This window comes from Triticum aestivum, chromosome 6B, assembly GCF_018294505.1.
Source record: "Triticum aestivum cultivar Chinese Spring chromosome 6B, IWGSC CS RefSeq v2.1, whole genome shotgun sequence".
In the NCBI taxonomy this organism is placed as follows: domain Eukaryota; kingdom Viridiplantae; phylum Streptophyta; class Magnoliopsida; order Poales; family Poaceae; genus Triticum; species Triticum aestivum.
In genome coordinates, this window is record NC_057810.1 from 470,316,981 (window position 1) to 470,339,586 (window position 22,606).

Here is a 22,606-nt window from a genome sequence, read left to right on the forward strand (position 1 = left end):
GGGAGTAGTATCATACACTAGTATCATGATACTACTCTCTCCATTCCACAATGTAATTCCACAACGTAGTGCGTCCGCGTTTTCCGAATTCTAAGTTTAACCAAAAAATTAACAAACGAGACCGACTGGAACGGAAGCAAAAATTATATCACTGAATTCACATTTCAATACAAACTCAATGATATTTTATCCTGTTGCAATCGGTCTTGTTGGCTAAATTTATGATCAAAGTTATATCTCGGAAATCACGGACGCACATCGTGAAACAAAGGGAGTAACTCCCCACTATGATCAGCCTGAGGCACATGTATAGCGACACTTTTTCTTAACCAACGTGGCTGATAGCTCGGGAAAAGGCAAACGAAAGCACGATCAAAACCTTTTCATCCGGACACGTCGCCATACACTTTGCGTCGGCTGTCGCGAGCGTGGTACGGTGCATTTGCATGAACACCGTGCAGTCCCACCTGGTCCCCATGCGCATTTGCGCCGAGTCACTTTCGATGCCTATTTTGCCGTACGTCCCTTTATCACGACGCACGTCCGGTGCCGGTGGCGGTACTAATCACGTCACGATACTCCCGCCCGCTAAATAATCATAATCCCGACCCGACCGATCAATACGGTAAGCCATCCGTCCCGTGACTGTTCGAATAGGGGAGGAAGAGGACAACAGTGGCATTCTGATTCTGCTTGCTCGTGCGACCGAATACCGTATTCGTTTTGATAACCTGCCATGTACTCTACTACGTCGGCACGGTAGACACTACAACTTATCCTATTTATTAGCTTATTAAAAAAAAGTCGTCTAGCGGGCGAGAGTATTTTGTTATGTGTACGTAGTGTAGATAACTCAGCAGCACGCGCACATATCCTTACCACTCTCTGGAAACACCGCTCTTGTCACGGTGCGAGACAAGCCGGTCAGGTCACGGGAACAGGAGCGGAACTTGTTCTGATCGGAGGGAAGCGCGATGACGAGGCGTGCGATATTAGCGGCGTCGACACAAGAGAAGAGAAGGAAAGAACCGGACGTGTCTCTTTGACCGGAATGGGAGAAAGAAACAAAGGAAAAGGAGAGGCATGAGCAGGTCCATTGAACGAACGACGCATCGCATGGTGCACACGAGGGAGAGTTAATTGCACGGAAGTACCACAATTGGGGCATTGGAAGCAGATTGGTACCAAGTTTGGTAATTTTTACGTGTCAGTACCAAGTCTGGGGCTAACTGTTACAAAAAGGTCTAAACCGCGTATAAACATGTATTGACGGGGATCTGACCAGCGGGGCACACCTGTCGGGTGCCGACGTGGCATGTAATTTGCAGAAAACCCCCTTGCTTTGCGGGGAAAAAGGCTCCTATGGGAGACGCTCTAGGACAGGGACCTAAAGTGGGAGCCCGCCGTGGCCACCGCCCCGGCCGCCTCTGACTCCGTCTGCCGCTGGAGACCGGCGGCGCTGCACCTCTACCCCCTCTCCCCTTTCCCTTTGTCCTTGCCCAAGGTCCGGTACAAAGTGCCCTTTGAGCGGGCGCGCCATGAGGCTAACGGCGAGTAGTGCGAGGAAGAGCACGAGCACAAGCATGGCAAGCTCGAGCGAGATGCAGGCCTGTGGTGACACTTGTCTTGCGGAGCCGGCGGCCGGCGTGCCATCCTTGCGGAAGATGTCGCGGCCTACTGAGCGCGGCGAGCGGATCTTGAGGCGTGCCGAGCAACCTCGCATGACGCCATTGTACGTCGACCGCCGGCACCAAATTAGCTCGATTCCGAGCGCCCCCGGCCTCCTCCTCGACACCCCGGCTCCGCACGACCGCCATGAAGAGCCTGGACACCACCGCACCGACCGCCGCGACCTCAAGCTCGTCGCCCCCGTGAGCCGTGTTCCGGTGGCTGTGGTAGCAGCCCGCGTTGCGTCGAGCTGGACGCGGCGCGTCAGGCTGGAGCCTGGAGCTACGGGAGGACATCCATGTCGGCTTGGCGTCGGGCTCCGGCGAGGTAGGGCACTGGCGCGTCGCGGTCAACGGGGAGGCGGTGGTTCGATGCAGGGACTCCGGCGTTGAGGGACGAAGGGGAAGGACAGATCCGAGGTTCTCCAGCGCGGATTGGCCGGGAAACAAGGCGGCGCGTCGGGCTGGAGCTACGGGAGGCCATCAATGGTGGCTTGCCGTCGGGCTCCTGTCCAAAGGGGAAGAGAGGGAGCTCCGGGTGAGAGAGAGAGAAGAAAAAATGGAAGGAGGAAGAGAAGGAGAGAGGCAGGTTGCGGGGACGGCCTGGTCCTATTCCACGGTGATGGTGCTCCGGTGGCCGGCCGACGGCGAGGCGGGGCGGAGGCCGGGGCTGGGCGGGGCGGTGGTTACGAGAGCCGAAGGAGCTCGGGCTCGACGGGAGCCCCTCGATCCAGATCGGGCGCCACCGCGTGTGGGTTTTTTTGCAAATTACATGCCACGTCGGCACCCGACAGGTGTGCCCCGCTGGTCAGATACCTCGTCAATACGTGTTTATACGCGGTTTAGATCTTTTTGTAACGGTTAGCCCCAGACTTGGTACTGACACGTAAAAATTACCAAACTTGGTACCAATCTGTTTCCAATGTCCCAATTGTGGTACTTCCGTGCAATTAACTCCACGAGGGAAGCGAGGGGGTGGCCACTGGCCGCGAGCCACGTCCATGTGGCCGGCAAGTGCTCCACATCATCGCGTCGGGAGCCTGGTTGGATCCGATCCGATCCGATCCGATCGCTCCAAATATGGCAGCTCAGGCAGGGCAAAGTCCACCGCGCCCCTCGAAATAGCAAAAGAGTCACGGCCATCGAGTGGCAACCAGGGATGGGTTCCCAGCCCGGTCCCCGGCGCCGTGGCCGCGTCTGCACGCACTCCCACTAATCCTTTCTTTGGACGCTTGCGCCGCTAGCTCTTCCTTCCCCATGGCCACGGGGACTGGGGGCGGGGAGTCGATAAAAACACGTAGTACTGCCGCTGGTCCTTGCTAGGAGGGTGCGAAAGCGAAGCCCCACGCCCATGCCGTCCTTCGCTCCTCGCCACAGCCCGCGACCGCGATTCGGTTGGTGCCCCGTGCCCTCCGTCCCTCCCTCGCACTGACTAGCTCTTGGACTATTGCTTCCCGTCCTGGTCCTCATCTCTCAACCCTGTCGCCTCCCCGTCCATCCCTCGCTGCCATCAAGATCCAGCCTTTGTTTCCCCTTTGATCCCGACTCGCTGCAACTTGCCAGCTACCTCACCGGCAGTTCATTACTGCATACGTCCTGCTCGACGTAATGCTCGTGAGAGCCTTTTGCGACCGGTGAGCTAACTAGCCAGCAGCTTTTCTTGGCCCGGGTCATGGTGGATTGATTGAGCGTCCACCACGATGGGCGGGTCCGAGAGGACCGTTGTGTGGTTCAGGAGGGACCTCAGGATCGACGACAACCCGGCTTTGGCCGCCGCCGCCAGGGACGGCGCGGTGCTCCCTGTCTTCATATGGTGCCCGGCCGAGGAGGGCCGCTTCTACACCGGCCGCTGCTCCCGGTGGTGGCTCAAGGAGTCGCTTGCCCACCTTGCCAGGTCGCTCCAGGCGCTCGGCTGCCCGCTCGTGCTCATCCGAGCTCAGACTACTCTTGCCGCCCTTCTGCAGTGCGTTGATTCCATCGGCGCCACCAGAGTGGTCTATAATCATCTATACGGTATGTTTACCTGCCAATGTTATCTTAGTAGCCAGTCACGTCACATACTTCAACATCTCAAATCTATATGCAACTTTTGGTCCAAACCTTTGGAGACAACATTATAACACTTCATGTCACTTGTATTTTCACATATCCTATGCTAACTGTTAAGTACTGATTTGACAAGGAAATATATTCATCATGTTTCCTCAACCTGTGCGATCAGTTTTCCTAATGCCGTAATGCTTAGGGTATCCTCCACGCGAATGATGAAACAATTCGGATTAATTGATACTGTAAAATATTTAGAAAATTGCAGTAACCAGAAACACATCATGATTTTTTTATTTCCAAATTTAACTCTATAAAATTCAGTATAGCTGAGTTTTAAACATTTTCAATAAGCATATACTAATAAATAATCTGAAATAGTCATTAGGCCAATGACTTTTTTAAAATATTATTCCTCGGGTAAATCTAACCCACCATGGTGTGGCCTCACACGAAGTGATATATGTTCTGTCCAAGACAGTACATGGATGCTATGAAACACAGAAGCAGTGTTCTCATGCTCAAAACCTATGCCTGTAAAGTTTGTATAAAGTGTACATGCTTTAGTTCGAGTCGACAATTGCTCTATTCTGGTACCAGTTGATTTACTGCTGACTCTTTTTTGTCCTTTTAATTATGTTACTTTGATCTTATTCATTCTCACTTCCTATGCTATAGACCCTATTTCACTTGTGCGGGATGACAAAATCAAGAATGAGCTTTTGGGCCTTGGAATTTCTATGCAGAGTTTCAATGGTGATCTGCTATATGAGCCATGGGAAGTTTATGATGAGAATGGGCTTGCATTTACAACGTTCAAAAAGTATTGGGAAAAGTGCATGAAATTACATATCGATATATCACCATCTCTTGCCCCTTGGAGGTTGGTGCCTGTCTCAGGTAGATTGTGGCTAGTGGCCTGGCATCATCATTTTGAGTTCTTGAACACTTATCATTTGCCTCTACTTGCGGAACATTGTTGCTTGTTTTTGTCCATTTCATGTGATGCAGCTTCCTTACCTATGTTAAGGAATTAGTTTGCTACTGTATAATAGCATGTTGAAATTTAAAAATAATAATGTAGGTAAAGCTGTTTTATACTCCTTCAGTTCCATAATGTAGTGCGTATGGATTTTCTGAAAAGCCAAAATAAGCTAACTTTGACCTAGTTTACAGAGAAAAGTATTTATATATATACAATTCCAAACATATACATCATGAAATATAACTGATGATGTATCAAATGATATGCATTTGGCATTTTAAATGTGCATATTTTTGTCTATAAACATGGCCAAAGTTTGTAGTGTTTGACTTTTGGAAAAATCTATATGCACTACATTATTTGGAGGGAGTACTAGAAAAGTAGAAAGCATTGCTTTGTCCACATATACAGCCATACAGGTCTAGTAATTGGCGATCCAATCTTATACTCAATTTCTAATCTGTCAAGCTATTGTTGCTTTAATACTTACCATTTTTCGGTTTCACATTCAGGTATAGAAAACATTTGCAGTAGTTCAATTGATAACCTAGGTCTTGAATCAAGTAAGGATGAGGAATCAAGCAATGCTTTGCTAAGCAGGGCTTGGTCTCCTGGCTGGCGCAATGCGGAGAAGACACTTGAGGATTTCGTGTCTCATGGTCTCCTAGATTATTCAAAAGACAGAATGAAGGTTGCCGGAACTACAACATCGTTATTGTCACCATATCTTCATTATGGTGAGGTGAGTGTAAGGAAAATCTATCAACTTGTCAGGGTGCAACAGATCAAGTGGGAAAATGAGGGGAAATCCGGAGCTGGGGAGAGTGTTAACTTGTTCCTGCTGTCAATTGGTCTTCGAGAATATTCACGTTACTTGTGTTTCAACTTTCCATTCACACATGAAAGGTCGCTGCTGGGGAACTTGAAACACTACCCCTGGCGAGCAGACGAGGACCGGTTCAAATCCTGGAGACAGGGAATGACAGGATACCCGTTAGTAGATGCTGGCATGAGGGAGCTATGGGCTACTGGCTGGACACATAATCGTATAAGAGTAATAGTTTCAAGCTTTGCTGTGAAATTTCTACAAATTCCGTGGACTTGGGGGATGAAGTACTTTTGGGATGTGCTGTTGGATGCTGATATAGAAAGTGATATTCTTGGCTGGCAGTACATATCTGGGTCTTTGCCTGATGGACACGAGCTTGGTCGTCTTGATAATCCAGAGGTATGCAACTGTTAGATCAAAGCACTGTAGCACCATTTCATATTTGACATATCTGCTAATCTTAATTAAGAACACAAATGAAGATTGTAGCCTCCGTTCATAATTGGATTTTAAAGGCACTTCTGTTCATGTGGTAGTTCATAAATGATTAGCTAATCATCTGACTCAAAAAGAGATAAGATGGTGAGCCAAGAATATTTTATCACGCTTGACAGTTTCTTATAAACAACATAGGAGATACAGGCATGAAAGTTCATGGCTTGATGTTTTTGCGTTGCTATGATTTTCCATTCTTAAAGTTGCTGTTGTATATTCTGCAGAACATACTATTTGTGTTATGATTCCGTCTTGCAGCTGTCAACCTTATGGTGTCCTTTTTGTAGAAGCATCTAGTTGTATGTACCTGAGCATCATGTAATTTATCTATCTGTGTCTCACGGGAGATTTATCTATTTCTCATTTGTGCTTTCCTTGCATGCAAAACTAGGTTCAAGGTCAAAAGTATGACCCAGATGGTGAATACGTAAGAACTTGGATTCCAGAGCTAGCTAGAATGCCAGGGGAATGGATCCATCATCCGTGGGATGCACCGAGCTCTATACTAGAAGTTGCTGGTGTTGAGCTAGGCTTCAACTATCCTATGCCCATAGTAGAACTTCACACGGCTCGGGAGTGCTTAGATGATGCCATCTCCACGATGTGGCAATTGGATACAGCCGAAAAACTAGCAGAATTAGATGGTGAGGTTGTTGAAGACAACTTGAGCCATATCAAGAGTTTTGATGTCCCAAAAGTTGTTTTGAAGGAACTATCTCCTCACTGTGATAGAAAAGTGCCCACTGATGATGGCAGGAATCTTGAGTTACAACCTAAGGAACTGAAGGGCACAAATAAACAGACCATTTGTGTTGATGTAATCAAGGCCTCAAAGATGGAAGACACAGGCTCCATAGCAAACTCTCCGATATCAAGGAAAAGATCCAGCAGTGGGAGTGTGTTTAATGTCCCATCTTATTCATCTTCAGTCGAAGTGCACTCACAGAATCAGCATCCTGGTGGTTATTTAGTTGGGTCGTCAAAATATATCCTGCAGAAAGCAGAGAGGAACTGTGTTGGTAAGGTAAGTTCAGTTATCATATTTGCAAGGCAAGTGTTGCACAAGATCATATGAACTTGCCATATTTTTCGGGTTAAGCGAACAGCCAAACACCCCATGGCAACATTATTGTAACCTTCAAAAATACTAGTAGTCAATCTCTAGGGAACTAGGTTCAATTGGTTTTATGAACACACACCATCATATACATGCCACCAAGTTTCTATAGTTTGTCTGCTCCTTTTAGTGCACTGCAAGAGGTCTGGTGAGATGCGTAGGTGCAAAACTCCACAACCTTAGTCAGTACTAAGTTTGTATTGGTTTTCGCCCGGTTTTCCCTTAATTAACTGGGCAATTCTCTTCTTCTTAATTAATCGATGAGGCAAAGCTTTTGCCTCCGTTTCGAAAAAAAAGAACTCCACAACCCAGGTTTTGATCCTCTTTGGCAGGGGCTTTATTAATGTTAAAGCTGCACACTTGATGCGATTCATCTAAAAAATCCTCTTTGCCTCGGATTCGAGTATCTATTCTTGTTGGTCGATCTGGTGCCAAGCTCCTCTGATTAGTGCACTGCATGGAGCACTGGCGGCTGTAGTCTTTGCACTGGAGACAGCTTATGTTATTCTTACTGTACAAGATATGGAAGTTTGCTGCAAGCAGGGAAAAATAGCTCACACAAAATCATCTAGGTGGTGGACATGGTAGTTAAGAAGTGTTCATTGCTGCTTCTACACTAATTCTGGGCATGGACGCATGGTCAATCGATATGCATAGTTCCAGTTCATGTTCTATTTTTAGTGGAACTGTGAGTTTTGTAGAGTAATATACTGGAACAGCATCTTGGACAGGAGTAGTAGATAGAGCTCAAGGAAAAGCCTTCATTGCAGAATGTTGACCAAAGCGTTTCCTCTTGCATTTCTTCTTGTGCATTTCTCAAGATATTTTCTTCTCATCCACTATAAGCACCGAGTTTGATTTCCAGACGGCATGCATGGCATTTGTTTTCTTTTCTTTTTTTTAGGAATGTGCTATTTGATACTACTTGTTGACACACAAACTATTGCATCTTTGCAGGCAGAAGATGATGACAGTGCCGATAGTGGTACAAACACCTCAAGAGCATCCAAGAGACCTGCCGCCTGACGAGGGTGGTTGTGGATGACGTACACGGCTGAACAATGGAGCGGACAAGCGCAACACTCGGATCTTCCTGCACCCCACTCTCATCCTAAGAAAAATTTGTACATTTTGCTGTCTGGTTATTTTTGTCAAATCTGTTATATATATGTAACCTATAATTAGTTGCAACACTTGGACGAAACGGTTTTGTTCTCGGGGGGAAGAGTCGTTTACTTATTCTTTTCTGCGATATAGGAGCAAAAATTTCAGATTCTCCGTCGTTTTCTGCTTATATGTTGTGGACTTGTGGTGATTTGGATCGGATGATCGCATAATTTTTTATTTTTATTTTTTTGGGACAGATCGCATAATTTTGTGAAAACCTCGTCAGGAGGGCAGCTTCCTGCAGTTCCACCATTAAGAAGAGAAAATTGGTCCAGTTAGTGAGGAAAATCGGGCCCAAAAGCCTTACAAAGCCCCGGTACTGACGCAGATTTCGCAGGGTGGCCCAGTTGGTTTTGCAGTAGCTGTGCCAAAAATGTATGAACTCGAAACGGCTGCAGCATCGCCGCATCGGAGGCCGTCCTGGCCGGAGGAAGATTGCGTAGCCCGTCGTTGTAGCACCAGCATGTAAAAGATCACGACCGTCCCCTCAAAAAAATTGTAAAAGATCACGACCGCCCGCCTTCCATCGGACGATGCAGACCACTCGAGGGGCAGATCAACATTGCCCCATTCTCGCCGGTCCTACCTGTCAGTGCTCTCCCATGGCGAACTCCCAGCCCTCCTCCTGGCTCGCCGCCGTGGCGACCAATGCCGCCGCCAGGCCAGCCATCCTCCACCGCGCCCACGCCGCCCTCATCACCTCTGGCCACCTATCCTCCTGCACCTCCGTTAACTCCCTCCTCCGCGCCGCTCGCATCCCCGCTGCCTGCGCCCTTCTCCTCCGCTTCCTCCTCCTCCACCGCCTCCCGCCCGACCACCTCTCCCTCTCCTTCTCCCTCCACTCCTGCACCCGCTCCCCCAGCCTCCCCGTCGCAAGCCTCCTCCACTCGTTCGCCTTCAGGCTTGGCCATGCCCGCGACGTCTACGTCCTCAATGCTGCCGTCTCCGCCTACTTCAGGGCCACCGACGTCGCCTCCGCCGAGCGGCTCTTCTCCTACACAAAGGATGTCGCCGACGTTGTCACCTGGACCACCATGGTCACCGGGCATGCCAACGCCGGCGACGTTGCGCGTGCGAGGTGGTTCTTCGACGCCATGCCTGAGAGGAACGTGGTTTCCTGGAACGCGATGCTGGGCGCCTACGCATCCGCCGGGATGCTGTCCAAGGCGCGGAAGGTGTTCGATACAATGCCCAGCCGGAATGCCGCCTCGTGGAGCTCGATGGTTACTGGGCTCGTGCAGTCCAATCAGTGTGAGGAGGCGTTGAGGGTGTTCAGTGAAATGGTCGGGACGGGTGTCGTGCCGAATGAGGCTGCACTGGTGAGCGCTGTCTCAGCGTGCTCTCTGCTGCGGTCGATAGAGCACGGCATGTGGGTACATGCGTATGCCAAGCGGGAGCTGAATGGGATGAGCGTCATCCTCGCGACAGCGATTGTTGACATGTATGGTAAATGTGGGGGTATCCATAATGCCGTCAGGGTGTTTGCTGCAATGCCTGTGAAAAACATCTACTCGTGGAACTCGATGATTACTGGACTCGCCATGAACGGCAGGGAAATGCAGGCCTTGTCACTCTTCTGGAAGATGCAGATGGCTGGTGTTCGACCAAATGATATAACCTTCATCGGGTTGCTGGGTGCTTGTAGCCACTCAGGTCTCGTTGATGAGGGCCGCTGGTTGTTCAACAAGATGGTTAATGGCTTTGGAATCCAGCCACTCCAAGAGCACTACGGCCTAATGGTTGATTTACTCGGTCGGGCGGGTCATGTTAGGGAGGCAGTGGATTTTGTCAACAGCATGCCGGTGGAGCCGCATCCGGGCTTGTGGGGTGCGCTTGCTGGCGCCTGCAAGATCCATGGTGAGGTGGAGCTTGGTGAGGAGATTGCCAAGAAGCTCATTGAACTGGAGCCCCGTCATGGTAGCCGGTACATCCTCCTGTCAAACATATATGGTGCATCAAACAGATGGGATGACATGGCCACTGTGCGCAGGCTCCTTAAGGAGCGCAAGGTCCCCAAGGGCACTGGCAATGCCATGGTTGGTAATGATGGTCAGTCTATGAAATCCATGCTAGGTTAGTATTCCTGTAGACAGTGACATGTCAGGAGCTTACTGACTGGGTGGCATGAGGTTGATTACCCTCCATCCACCTTGGAGACATCATTGTGCTGAAACAAACCTCCGTAGGGGAGAAATGTTTGATTTATGTGTTAGTATATGCCTGATTTCTTATGCTGCGCACTGAAATCAACATGGCGCAGAGCTGCAAAATCCTGTCAAGAAGCCAAGAGTTCTTTGTATTTAAATACTGTCCTGAAGATGCAGAAGCTCAGAAAATATGCACCTAACTACGGCATGCATATTTGTAATTAAATTCCGATGGGAAGAGGCGGGAGCAGAAAAGCCATCATGAGGCTCAGGTTCATTTAATAATTTCTTGCAACCTGTCCGTATGCTTCTTTTTTTACTGTATGCTTGAATCAGATGTATGCAAACCACTCGAGTATTGTCTTGGATATATGATGTTTATGTTCTATCCTGCCATTACATGTGTTTATCAAAGTTTCTGTGTTACAGTATGTAATGGGCTTAATGGGCCCATTAGTCTTAGGGTTAATTAGAGATAAGGGTCGTTTGCTTAGGGGTCAAGTAAGCCTTGCTTGAGAGTCAAGTAAACCTCTCTATATAAAGAGAGAAGACGTATCAATCGAATCAAGCAAGAATTAAGAAGGAAATCCCTTCCCTCTTGCCCGGCCGTGGGCAAAAAGGCCCCCGGCCGGCCTTCTCGCGCCCTCCATCTAGCAGCGCCATAACAATTTGGTATCAGCTAGCTTCGGTTCGATCATGTCTTCACCGCCGCCAAGCCCGTCTCTTCCGCTGCCGGTTACCTTGTCGCCTCCCGCGACCACCATGACCGTCACCCCGCTCCTGCCCGCGCCGGGATCCTCTGTCGCGCCCGCCCCCACCGTCCTCACCTGGGAGGAGGTGTCCGGGGTGCTGCGGGACCTAACCCAGGCGGTCCAGGAGATCCACCTGTTCTTGGCCGGGTCTTACGGGCCGCACTCGGTTGCACCGCCCATCGCCGCCCCTGCGCCGCCGTGGCTGTCGTGGCAGCCGCCGCACCAGGCGGCCTTCGCCGCGCTCGCCGGGCCGCTGCAGCTCGCTGCAGCTGCCATCCATCGCCACCACCGCCCAGCCCTGGCTGCAGTGGCAGCCGCCGCTCCTGGAGGCCTCCGCCGCGCCCGGCGCGACAGCGCAGCAACCACCGCCGGTCAGCTCCGCCGCCCAGTATGGGATGCCCTACGACAGGAGTGCGACGACCTTGTTCCCATCAGCGCCGCCGCCATCCCAGGGCGTCCACATCCAGTAGATCAAGTCCCTGCCGTCGCCGTCACCGCTTCCGTCTTGGATCGCTACCCGCCACGTGTCGGCGGCGGTGATGCTGCAGGCTGCTGCACGCGGCCTCCTAGCGCGTCGGCGTGTGCGGGAGATGCGTGGTCTGCAGCTGCCGCTCCTCCAAGTTGCCCTTCGCTGCGCAAAGGACCTCGATCTCATCCGCTGCGTCGGGGATCTTGGGCATGTGGTTTCCCCCACGGGCGGCCGGCATGCTGTTTTCCCCGCGGGCAGCGACATCGGCGGTTGGGGGGGGGGGGGGGGGGCGCACCCCTCCTCGTCATTCTCCATCGCAAGCCCTCCACTCTTCCCTGTGCGGTGCAGACCAACAGCCATACACATGCACTCCTTTTGTCCAGGTGGTGTTCATGGGATCCAGGTGGCTGTTCACGTGCACGTCCAAAATAAAGCGTCATAGTCTATTTCAGGTTGAAAATAATAAAACAAGCCAAGATGTAAAAGGCTTGTTTTTAGGTGTTAGGTTTGTGTTGCGTCGAGTCATGGTTATAAGTTGGTTAGGCTGCAGCTCGAGGACAAGCTGCATGTCCAGGTGGGGTGTAGTGTTACGGTACGTAATGGGCTTAATGGGCCCATTAGTCTTAGGGTTAATTGGAGAGTTTGCTTAGGGGTCAAGTAAGCCTTGCTTGAGAGTCAAGTAAACCTCTCTATATAAAGAGAGGAGATGTATCAATCTAATCAAGCAAGAATTAAGAAGGAAATCCCTTCCCTCTTGCCCGGCCGTGGGCAAAAAGGCCCCCGGCCGGCCTTCTCGCGCCCTCCATCTAGCAGCGCCATAACATTCTGACATTTTAACAGAATTGAAGTTCAGTTCAGCTTGGGGCCTTGTTGATTCATTAGGATTTTCATAGGGAATTTCCTAAGTTGGCTGTTTGATTCAAGGGATTGAATCCTATGGGTAAACTTTCCGAAGTATTCCTTAGGAAAGTTTCCATTGACTCAAACTTCTTGGAAAGATTCATTTGTTTTTTGCTATGGTGCAACGGAACAAACGTGTCCATGACATTGCAATCTTGCAACTTCCCTATTTATGTGTTTTTGCGATCATGTGAATCAAAGAGAGGCTGTCATGATAGAAGCTATGCTTACCTTGGTTTTCCTTTTATATACTTGAGTATCAAGTTAACTGTTTGTTTGCCTCTGTTCCGGGAGGGAGATATTTTTCCCCCCACTAAGGTCCCAAGTAAAACATTGGGGAAGTTGAATCCCTGAGACAGACAAGGTTCCAACATAATGGCTGGAGTTTATGTGGATTAACTATCCTAGGCCCTTAAAGGAACTTCAGAGGTTAGACTTTAGAGGATGCTATATCAATGATGTGGATTAGATACTGCTGCAGAACTTCCAGAATTTTAGTTCTGAACTTTAGCTGACAATCTTTACTCTGGAGAATATCAAGAGTTTGGACGTCTCAAATATTGTTTTGGGGGAGCAACATTCTAACTTCTCACTCATTTGTTGTCTCTGACTCCGTAAAACTCAGAGTACCGAGTGAACTTCCTGATTCGGCAGCTTGGCTTGATATCAATCGATGCCTCTGCGAGTTTTATTCTCAGCTGCTTCTTGAATATTTATTTTAAGTGCACCACATGAACATTTTCTTTGTAATCATATGCAAGATCTAGAGGGATAACCAGGCAATACTAATTAAATCATTGAGTTCTTCTTACTAAAATGCATGTGTGCCTTCAGAATTTGGGTCTGTAGCTCTGGGCGGAGTGGATTGACAGTCAGTCTGACTCTATAAGACTGTTTGAAGGGTATACGCAAAATATCTTCAGGCATTTTGGATGGAACGCCTTTTATTAGAGACAAATATAAGTAGGTCGCATCTCTTCACCCAATTGTCAAAACTATGTTTGTTGTGTGTTTGTCTGAGACCATGTTGTTAGCTTTGAATGTAAGCTAGGCGAAGCAAATTTGCTGACAGTTCCAAAAAAGGATATAACTATTAGCTACTGGTGACAAATAACGTGTTTATTTTTTCCATACTCATACATCTTCCTTTCCCTAGAAGAAGACGACAAATTATCAACACGAAGCAATCCGCATCTGTAGAAAGCCGCCTCGAACAAGTGCTCTCCCAGATTCCATCTTCCACCTAGCCCCTGATACCGGTTCCTCGACTGCGAGAGGGCCCCCGTTCCATTCTTAGTTAGGTTTTGTGTCTTTCTCGGGGAGGCGGTGACGTACTAGAACTGGAATATAACGTCCTTCCTGCTTTGTCCAAGTCCGATGGCGCGTCTAGCACTGCTGAAGGGTGTGAATGTTATGTTTTGTCGAATCTGATTGGATCACACGATGTGTGTTGGTGCAATCGGCACAGGTTTGTTGAGGTATGATTTATGAGGAGAGATTTGTGCAGTTGTACTTGAGGGGGTGGTCGTTTCTTCCTCTCGGACGGGTGACTTGTGATTTTTCCCATGGTGACGACGATTTGGACAGGATTGGCGGAAGTTGCTGAGCTTATGTATTTCTTCTGCAGTTGCCGCTATGGAGATGGGATGAGAGAGCGTGATGGAGACGACGACGAAGTTGAAGGCGGTACTTTGTGTGGATAATTTCTCCTTTTTGTAGATGCCTCTTTTGCAGTGTTCAATTGTCCTACACCACTTTGGTTTGTGTTACCTAATCTTTCTCAGTTTACTAAAAAGAACTTAATCTTTCTCAGATATAACGAAATGCCCTTTGGGTTTTTATCATAAAAATGACAAAATGCAGATGTGCGACAAGAACAAAAGAATCGTCCAAGTAAGGGCGACAGCAAATCACCAAATCGTCTCTACTCCCTCTGTAAAAAAATATTCAAAAATGTTCAAAAATGCATCAAATTAGGGGAAAAAAGTCACGGGAATTGAAAATATAAAACATTTTAAAAGATAAAGTTCATGAAATTTTTAAAAAATCATGAATTTGAAAAAAAAGTGCATCAAATTTTTTAAAAAAAGTCACGAAATTGAAAAATATCTCATCGAATTTGAAAAAACTTCGTCTATTTAAAAAAGTTCATTGATTTGAAAAAAAAGTTAATTGGATTTGGAGAAAAACACATAGAATTGAGAAATGTTTATCAATTCTGAAATAAGTTCACAAATTTAAAAAAGAAAAAACAGAAGAAAACCGGCCAAAACAAAAACTGAAAAAAAATGTTAGCAATAGTTATTTGAAGAAGTATAAAAGAGAACCGGGAAGTTGTCTGGTTGGTTACCCGAGTTGGTACACACCCTACTGGTGTAGAGTTTAAATCTCCATGAGCGCCCTTTTTAAAGCTTTTTAAATAAAGTAAAAAGAATGTAAGATGGGCCGGCCCAAGTGTAGGCGGGGGTGTGCGCCCGTTTTTGCATGTACTTGGATAAACGGGCGCGCGAGCTCCGGGACGCCCGTCTGGCCCACTGTAAGACATATTGTGCAACTGCTTGGCCCAATCTGTCTCTTTTTAAGTCCGTCGTAGCACACGGTCCAGATTTTTTTTTTTGAAACGGAGGCAAAGATTGCCTCATCTATTAATTAAGCAGAAGAGAATTGCCCGGTTAATTACGGAAAACCGGGCGAAAATCGAAACAACAAGGGCCAAGCCCACCCGATAGACTAACACACACAGGGCAAAGCCCACCCACGAACAACATCGATGACAACCACGTCGCCCACACGACACGAGGTCCATGCCCTCGAAGCTGCAACTCTCCCGAGGCCGCCGCCTCAACATCCATTGCTCCGTTGCGCCCTGCGCACTCAACCGACACCGCCTTCCGGTGCCGCCGCCCCGACATGCCACCGCTCACCCTCGGCAGCAACGCCGCACGATACAACAACCCGCAGCCCACACTGCTCAGGACAACCACACGTAGACCACGAACGTCGCACCACATCCGGGGCCGCTGCCCCGACATGCCTCCACTCGCCCTCGAGCAGCAACGCCGCACAATACAGCTAGCCGCAGCCCATGCTGCACAGGACAACTGCACGCAGACCACGAACGCCGCACCACATCCGGGGCCGCCGCCCCAACGTAAAGTCAAACCGCCCCCTCTGGGTCGCATCGACCAGGCCGACGACCTCGCTGCCCACGTAGCACCAAGTCGCCACCAAAACAATGCACAACTGCGACTCTACCCCATAGAGCCACCGTTGCATCGCTATCCGAGGCCGCCGCCTCGGCGTAAATCCACCGTCCGGAGCTGCCGCCCCGGCCTCCATCACCCCGACGACGACGCAACTCTGCACCACTGCCATGAGACCACCACCTCCACAAAGGTCATTGCTTTCAAGGCGGTGCCTCCAAGAAGGTAACGACATAATTGCCGCCGCCGCCCGCTCCAATGGAGCTTGGGTTTTCACCCGGAAACACCAGACAGTTGCGGCAGTAGATGGACGTAGCTCCGCGATGTGCCTTCAGGAAGGAATGCAATGCTCAAGAACATCGCCAGCACCGGCACCGAAGAAGGTGCAAGACTTTCGCCTGGAGGATCTACTCCACCGCCGGGCCTCACAGGAAGCGAACGGCATAGGAACATAGCAAGTTGTGCAGAGGGCATCGTTGCCAGCCACCAGCCCTCAACACGCCGCAGCAGAGCGCCATGTCAGATCCGCACACCCCCAGCCACCTCCAGCCCAAGTTGCTGCTCTGTTGCAGCTCACCATCACCAGAACCTCCACCGACGCGGCACCGTCGTCCAGAAAACTGCGCCTCGCCGCCACCACCGCAGCTCCCCCGGCCGAGGGAAGGGATCCCAGGCACCCAGCGCGCCCTACAGCCGCAGCCCGCCGGAGCGCCGCCGCCGCCAGATCTGGGCGCCCGGGCGCCAGATCGACGACGGCCGGCCTCAGCCCCACCCCGCCCGCGCCCGCGGCGCACCTCGCCGGCGAACCCGAGCCAAGCCGCCAGATCCGCGCGGCAGGAGGCCACCGCGCCCGCCCCAGCTAGCTCCACGCCTCCGTGCACAAGCACGCCCAGCCATCCAACTCCGGACGCCGCCACGCCGCGAAGCCTCGAGCTCCAGCGGGATCACCGTGACAGAGCACCCACCAAGGCGGCCGGCCCGCGCCGTCCAACCCCAAACGGGAGGAGGAGAACGCCCCGCCGCCGCCGCGCCGCGCGGGCTTTGCCCGGCGACACCTGCCGGCAGCGGCGAAGAGAGGAAGGGCGGCGGGGTGTGGCCTGGGCGGCGGCTAGGGTGCGCTCCTGGCCGCCCGCGGGAGCGGCCGGGGAGCGCTTTTTCGTGCGTTGTATGTCTGTCCAATTACACGGTCCAGATTTGATGTTGAGGTTGGATGACCTCCGTCCCAATCATTGTTTCCATGGACATTTGGTGTTTTGGTTTCCATGACTCTGGTTGGAGTTACCCTAATAAATTCTGGCAAGGGAGGCTGCAGGACTGTACTGTGCAATCTGTTGTGAAGGGGGCATATAACAGGAGACGATAGCATGTTCCACTACGTGTGAACTTCAACGTTTTAGCCATATCAACTTGGTTTTCTCCTGATTGCAGGAGAAACCGATTGTAGCTTCAAAATCAGATAGAGGGTGATGGCATTGCAAACAAACAGCGCGGACTCGTCCCCGCGCGCGCACTGACAGCTAACTGGTCGCCCGCCGCCCGCGCGTACAAGTTGCGGACGGAACAGAGAAGGGTGAACGAACGCGGGGAGTCGCCGTCCACACGTCGCGGGCGCTGGATGCGTGCGGCGATTATGCGACGATGTTCGGCCGTCGACACGCCGCGCGGTTTGGACCGGACGTTGAGACGTACGGCGGAGCGTCGACGCCCGCCCGCACGTAAAAACAACCGCGCTTGCGTTGCGTGCAAGATCGGCTCTGCGCGGGCAGTCGCTTCGGCGACGCGGAAGGCCAACCGCGGGAGGTGCTCTCCATCACTCCATGTATGAGGGAGATAAACCGACACGTACCACTACTCCGATCGAAGGAAGAAACACGTACTAGGAACATTCGTTGATGATTCCGCCCAAGAAACTTCCATCCCCGTATGGAAAATGTAAACCTTGGACGAAATGATTGCACATGCACCAGCATTCTTACGAGCTCTGTTGAGATGCATGGGAGACATGATTGGAAAGTGTTCATCGTCAGAAACGTCTTTGTCTGGCCGTAATGAAAATAATCGATGCTTCTTCTACTACCCAAATTAACTGTCAAACACATACTGCCGTAAGTCGTGGAGCACGTACGGAGATGCTTTGATTCACGGGCATATGCTTGCAAAGGTTACCAGTACGCGTCTCAGTCAAACCGTAGCAACAGCGACTGATCGGGATGCGATCTTTTCGCTATGCGTGTCGTACCAGTCAATCGGGAGAGTTTGAACTTGTGATGCCAAAATTCCCAATGGATTCTCGCTCGAGGAGCGCCATGTGCGCCATGTTGCGCGACAGCGACCGGCGCTTGCAGGTGTTGCCCTCGCACCGGCGAATCGGGCATGTGATGGAGAGCGTCACGCCGGTCGTCGCCAGGCCAGCGGGGCGGGAGACTACTGCGGCGTCACGTGTGAGGTCAGCTCAGCTACCAGTCAAAGTGATACGTTGAAAGTTTGAGGCTTCGCGAATGCCACACGTAGAGGCACCACGCCGTGTAATAATTAATTAATCAAGCGTTGAGTACAGAAGAAGGGAGAACATAGCATGAAAACGAACATTCAAAGAAAACTTTGTGAAAAGAATCATGTTTGAAAGTTGTGCATGTGTATGTGTTCTTATTTCTTGATGCACGCTTCCATGAGCCGAACTCGTGACTCTTTTGTCAATCCGTGCAGACTGGGTTGGGCTGGATTGTACCTACCCTTGGATGGCGCAAAAAATCTTATGTAATATAACCTACAGCAAAGTCATCACATAGTGTGCTTCATAATAATTTGAAGGCTGCTGAGATGATCCACAAAGTTGTAATCGACATATTGGTAGCATTTTTTTTTTTTTGCATCAAATCAATGGTCACACACTCAAGTTGAAAATTATATTACAAAGTTTTCACTTAGGGGGCAAAAGACAATTACCGACATAGCGTCTGATGAGACAAAATTTATTTTTCAAAATTATACTCGGCGTTAGGTGAGCACTCTTTTCTCGGAAAAAGATGAGATGCCAACTGATTTCAATGGGTCTCTCAATATGGACAATGTCAATCCCACCCCTCCTCCTTGGCGATGAGTGTGGCTGCCTCATGTGTTTACTCCCCGTCCATGATCCGCTTCTTTTCCTTGGAGAGTGGCACTCAATCTGGCCACGGAGGAAACAACATGACGAAATTTGTGGCTGTGGGCGGCAGGGATATGAGCTAGGTCAAACATGGTGACGACCTTTATATAACCGTCGGCGACGGGAAAACATGGCGATCAACGGGAAAAAGTGGGGGGAAACGTGGCACCAGTTGCCTCTGGTTACTGGCACGCAGCAACCATCATTAACTCGTCCCCTTCCCATCAAGATGAGCGTATGTCGTTTGCGCCATTTGCAGAGAAGGAACATGGGGCGTATGGGGAGGATGAGGATGAGATGAAACCTCCCTCTTGTGAGAGTAGTTCCCGATGCAGCACACTCGAATGCAACACCCCCATAGCCTTCAAACACGAAGGCTCGCGGGCTCGATTTGAAATGGTCTCCATAAATTCGAACGCGGATGGCTTCCTCCTCTGCAACAGTGCGCGTCGTCGCATTAGCCGCCTCCGTCACCGCCATCTGCAGCGATTAAAGCCTCGGCGGCCCTCATCCTCTCCTTCCCACGACGAGCACACCGGTCCCAGTAGGACCGGTGCATAGACGCAATGGACTCACGCCGGATAGATCCTACCGTCTGCCGGGCGATGTCCTCTCGGGAGCAGCGGAGTGCAATGCAGACAACCATTGTCTCCTCCAAACCGCATCGGATGACACACTAGTCGACGGATTTGTACTTGTCGTTGTTGGATCGCTGCCCGCCATGCCGGAGAAAGCCAGAGATTGCCGGAGGGGGGTGAACTGAAGTGGCTAGAGTCTAGTCCGGCAAGCGGATGAGGGGAAGGGGGGAATATATGTGGTATGGTGTGCCAGCATGGGCCGGGAACGACAAGGCGGATGAGCCCGGGCGCGCCTGGGTGCCCCATACTCACCATATATTTGGGCTAATATGAGGGGTGCGGGTCAGCCGAGATGTTGTGGCCTGTATGAGGCGTTATGTGAGTCTTTTTTTTTGTGACCGGTCACTAACTGAACCGTTCGCCTGAGCGTTTAAAGCGGGTCTAGGATTAGATGCTCTTAACGATCACTAGTTGGCTGAGCCTTAGAGTGCATGCGTCATGCCTTACGTCAGTCTAGGCAAATCGATGGTTGTGGTGTGCGGTACTCGATTGCGACCCTTTGTGAGGCACCTAACCTAAGGTGCACTTGGTTGGCGGATAAACTTGAACCACAGCTTGGAGACATCCATCTGGTTGCTTTGAGGACAGGATACACAGAAGGCACCTATCCACGGACCAAACATTTGTCCTTTGCTTAACAACGACGGCTATGATCCTAATTAATTTTTAATAAGCTGATCATCGATGAATGTTACAACGAGGAGGAAGTTCCCACATTCATCTCCAAGTTAATTCAGATTCTGCTGCTGCTCCCACATTCATCTCCAAGTTAATTCAGATTCTGGTACTGCTCCTCGGCCGAGCATAATAAGCCGCGATCATTAGTCGTCTCAAAGCTACGCGACGGCGTCGGTGGCGTCAAGAACGAACAGCACCCTCACATGTCGAGAAGATCCGTGCACATCCATAAACTTGACGCAAGAATATGCGCTACCACGTCCACCGCACCGCCTTTTCTGCTAGTACTGTACTACGATCCGTCCACCACACTGCTACCTTGCCTAGCGCTCCAGCCACACCACGCTGCCGTACGACTCACAAAAGCAAAACCGGCCGGGACAGGCGCATCGGCCACGTACGTACGGCACGCCTTATATAATTGCTCGCTCTTATCAAACGCCTCGCCGTCACCGTTAAATCGCCGCGACGGGGACGGCCGGGACGGGCGACAAGGCGGTCCGTCACACGTCGCGGACGCGTGTGCTCACCTGATTGGCTCGGGCCTGTCACGGACGTCGACGTGCCGGCCCGCGATTGGTGGTGGCGCTCGGCCGTGCTTTGGGCGCCCGGAAAGGGTCCGCGAGGGACGGCCGCAGGCCTCCCCGAAAGGCCGTTACGAATGGGGCCGTTACTGTTGGCCCACTCACTCACATGGCCAGTCGGCCACTAGGGCGGGCATTGGCGCGTCTGCTTATCGCCATTAATCCTCCGCCCGAGGCGGGCCCCGCCGAATTAAAGCCGTCTGCGTCGAGGTGTCTCGCGTCTCCCCGCCAGCCACCAGACGTGGGTGCAGTGCAGATCAACAGATTCAAGTTGCAATAAACAAGGTTTGTTTTTGTTAGCAGACAGACAACAATGTCATTAGCTACCACCCAACCAGATTCCCTCCTATTTTAATCTGGTGGTTGCAGCGCAATCTCCTCTTGTATTGTACTCCTATTGTATACACACAGTAGACGTACCCGTCGACACAGATCTTTTCTAGAACGCCGTCTTACCTGATGAACTGACGGCTTCTTTGGATCACAGGATCTGCAAAACAAAGGAATAGGAAAAATGGAGGATTTGATTGCCATGCCATAGCCAATCCTATGAAATTTTTCCAGAGATCGGACCTCATGTGTAAATTCCTCTGGAATCAGCACCTTGGAGTCCCAATCCTAAAGAATTTTAATGACCCAATCCTGTGATCCAAATGCATTTCATAGAAAATAATCCTGAGGATTGATATCCCATGAAAATCCTATGAAAATTCTCCAATCCAAAAAAGGCCTGAATGTAAAACGTAAATAGTCCATGCTTACTCCTGCACTCAGAAACTTCAAATGGAGCAACAGAAGTCAGATATCGTGTTGCTGACTGTGAATGCTATTTTGTGTGTATGCCCTACCTAGTGCTCTTTTTCACCCTCAGTCAGATCATATTTTTCCTGGATGATTCTTTGGTTATAACTCTTGGTTGCTTGAATTTTCCAGCTGTATTATTAGGACTGCATCATTGGTTGACGGGCCCCAGTTGCCACTCAAACACGTACGTACACCTGTAGAAGCATCAGCACCAGATAACCTCGCCATTAAGCGAGAGTGGCCCGCAATCAACAGATGTTGTGGGCGATGTTTGACAGTATCCATAATCCATGTCCTCTTTTCCGGGTTTTTTTTCTCGAAAGAAAATCCTGCTAAAAGGAATCCTTGCTTCGCCCCAACCAATGTCTATCGCTACCCCTATTGCACGCACCCCAGAGCACTCTACGAACTTGATTCCATCCCTGCCCCCAGTTCATGAGGAATATTCGTCCTCTTATTTCCCCAGAGAGCCCCTCGGTAGAAACTGGAAATAAAATGGGTCGCATCTCGGCATCTGTATACTTTTGTCCTTAGCTTACCGGTCAATAACTTTTGGAACATTATACCTTGCTCTGCAAAGGGGGAAGAGACATCCTAGTAACTCAATTTTCTTAACGACTTTCCACTGCATTTTTTAGCTCAGTGCTCTAAACTAATTTTATCGATTTCTTTCTTTCCTAGGTTGATGTTGGTAAAAATTATAGCTTACTTAACTTTACTATAAATATGCTTTCACTGATTCATTGTTGCATATATTCTCCACATCTAATTCTCCTTTTTGGGGAATGTTTGTTTTGAGGAAAAGATTTATTTGCTGCACCCTAAAAGAAACTCCTGTTTTTTTAGCCCGCACGGCCTGCTGACCTGGTAGAGGGTAAAATGGGAAGAGGAGCAAATGCGGTGTCCCGGACAGGCAGGATCCGAATATTCCGCTCGCCCGTAGGTTGGCCTGTGTCGTTAAATAGGCCACCCCCTCC

The 22,606-nt window shown here is 50.2% G+C and overlaps 2 protein-coding genes across 3 annotated transcripts; both read left to right on the forward strand.

Annotated features, from left to right (window-relative positions):
- Positions 1–2,883: 2,883 nt before the first annotated feature.
- LOC100136972 (cryptochrome-1) lies at positions 2,884–8,433 on the forward strand. 2 transcript variants are annotated; one of them, XM_044557306.1, is made up of 5 exons: positions 2,884–3,680; positions 4,392–4,613; positions 5,211–5,926; positions 6,414–7,041; positions 8,097–8,433. In XM_044557306.1, exons 1-5 carry the CDS (start codon positions 3,368–3,370, stop codon positions 8,105–8,107), a joined length of 1,890 nt encoding a protein of 629 aa, XP_044413241.1. In that variant the 5' UTR covers positions 2,884–3,367; the 3' UTR covers positions 8,108–8,433. The 2 variants fall into 2 exon arrangements, with proteins under 2 accessions (XP_044413241.1, XP_044413240.1); XM_044557305.1 differs by having other exon boundaries at positions 2,891–3,680; positions 6,414–7,046.
- Positions 8,434–8,732: 299 nt separating this feature from the next.
- Positions 8,733–10,843, forward strand: LOC123137519 (pentatricopeptide repeat-containing protein At4g18840-like). Its single transcript, XM_044557307.1, has one exon. It carries the CDS (start codon positions 8,840–8,842, stop codon positions 10,382–10,384), a length of 1,545 nt encoding a protein of 514 aa, XP_044413242.1. The 5' UTR covers positions 8,733–8,839; the 3' UTR covers positions 10,385–10,843.
- The last annotated feature ends 11,763 nt before the right edge of the window (positions 10,844–22,606 follow it).

Excerpts from the sequence above, each read along its gene's own strand:
- LOC100136972 (XM_044557305.1), top strand. The coding sequence starts at position 3,368 with ATGGGCGGGTCCGAGAGGACCGTTGTGTGGTTCAGGAGGGACCTCAGG. Across the intron at positions 3,681-4,391 it reads GGTCTATAATCATCTATACG|ACCCTATTTCACTTGTGCGG; the intron begins GTATGTTTACCT and ends CCTATGCTATAG. Across the intron at positions 5,927-6,413 it reads GTCGTCTTGATAATCCAGAG|GTTCAAGGTCAAAAGTATGA; the intron begins GTATGCAACTGT and ends ATGCAAAACTAG.
- LOC123137519 (XM_044557307.1), top strand. The coding sequence starts at position 8,840 with ATGCAGACCACTCGAGGGGCAGATCAACATTGCCCCATTCTCGCCGGT.